At 33.7% G+C, this 979-nt stretch overlaps 1 protein-coding gene across 1 annotated transcript in view; it reads right to left on the reverse strand.

Annotated features, from left to right (window-relative positions):
• The window catches only part of LOC119592429, a 10830-nt gene that overhangs the window by 3837 nt on the left and 6014 nt on the right, over positions 1-979 (reverse strand). The window contains exons 7-8 of the mRNA XM_037941252.1: positions 546-681; positions 69-189 (exon numbers count right to left, since the gene is read on the reverse strand). Coding sequence (XP_037797180.1) covers positions 69-189; positions 546-681 — 257 coding nt within the window. The remainder of the gene's footprint in view (positions 1-68; positions 190-545; positions 682-979) is intronic.

Consider the following 979-nt stretch of genomic DNA (forward strand, 5'->3'; position numbering starts at 1 on the left):
CACACTTGTGTGTGCGCGCTTGTGTTCAATAAGAAATTATGAATTCACAAACACAAAAAAACACCAACCGTTAATCTTGAGGGTTGCATCCTTATCTTTTGGGGTCCATTGCAGGTTGACAATATAAAGTTGTGGTCGTTTTTTGGGTGGTCGGTCCATTTGCCAAAGCCATGGGTACTTTTTCAGAACCTGCAAATGTTTAAAGATTCTCTGTGTAATTTCTCTTTCAAATGTGCACTTCTAATAAAAAAACAAATTTTACTTTTTTTTCTGCTCTTTTTCTGCCATGTTCCTTAATATAATATCTATGAAGATGGTAGCTGTTACTATGTCTCAAATCACCTAACACATTAACAGCATTGCAAAACTAAAAGATATGCAATATTCTCAGTCTTCCTAATTACCATATTTACTTATGTGTGACTGTTGCTCCTCCAGAAAATAGTCAACAAATCAGACAACATAAAAATATACACATACTATCCTATAACGAAACCACTGTAAAGCACAAAATCTTTTAGAAATAATTTCAAGCCTAATCTTACCTTTAAACTTGATCCCAAGCAGAGAATTGTATCACAGGCATTGGCCGCCTGACATGCTCCTTGCCAATTAAGAGGCCATCGCAGTTTCCCCCTCTCCCCAAAATGTACAATTGTATCTATCAAAGGCTCACCACATCTGTAAAACAAGTATAATGTATATTTCAAGATGCAGTGAATAATATTTTCACTCTTATCCTCAAATAAATATGCTCCACAATTTTTATGAGCTCAAGTCTTATAAATCAAATCAATATACTAAAAAAAAATCCTTAACCCAATGCCTCTTGGAGAATTTGGGGTTTGCATGGCCTCCAAAGTGATGTGATGATGATTTTTTTTTTATACAAAACATGACTTAAATGTTTTTGCATACTCATTTTTGCAAATCTTATTTTTTACAAAATAAAGAGATTGTATGCAGTTATATAAAAGGC

This window comes from Penaeus monodon, chromosome 30 (genome assembly GCF_015228065.2).
Source record: "Penaeus monodon isolate SGIC_2016 chromosome 30, NSTDA_Pmon_1, whole genome shotgun sequence".
In the NCBI taxonomy this organism is placed as follows: Eukaryota; Metazoa; Arthropoda; class Malacostraca; order Decapoda; family Penaeidae; genus Penaeus; species Penaeus monodon.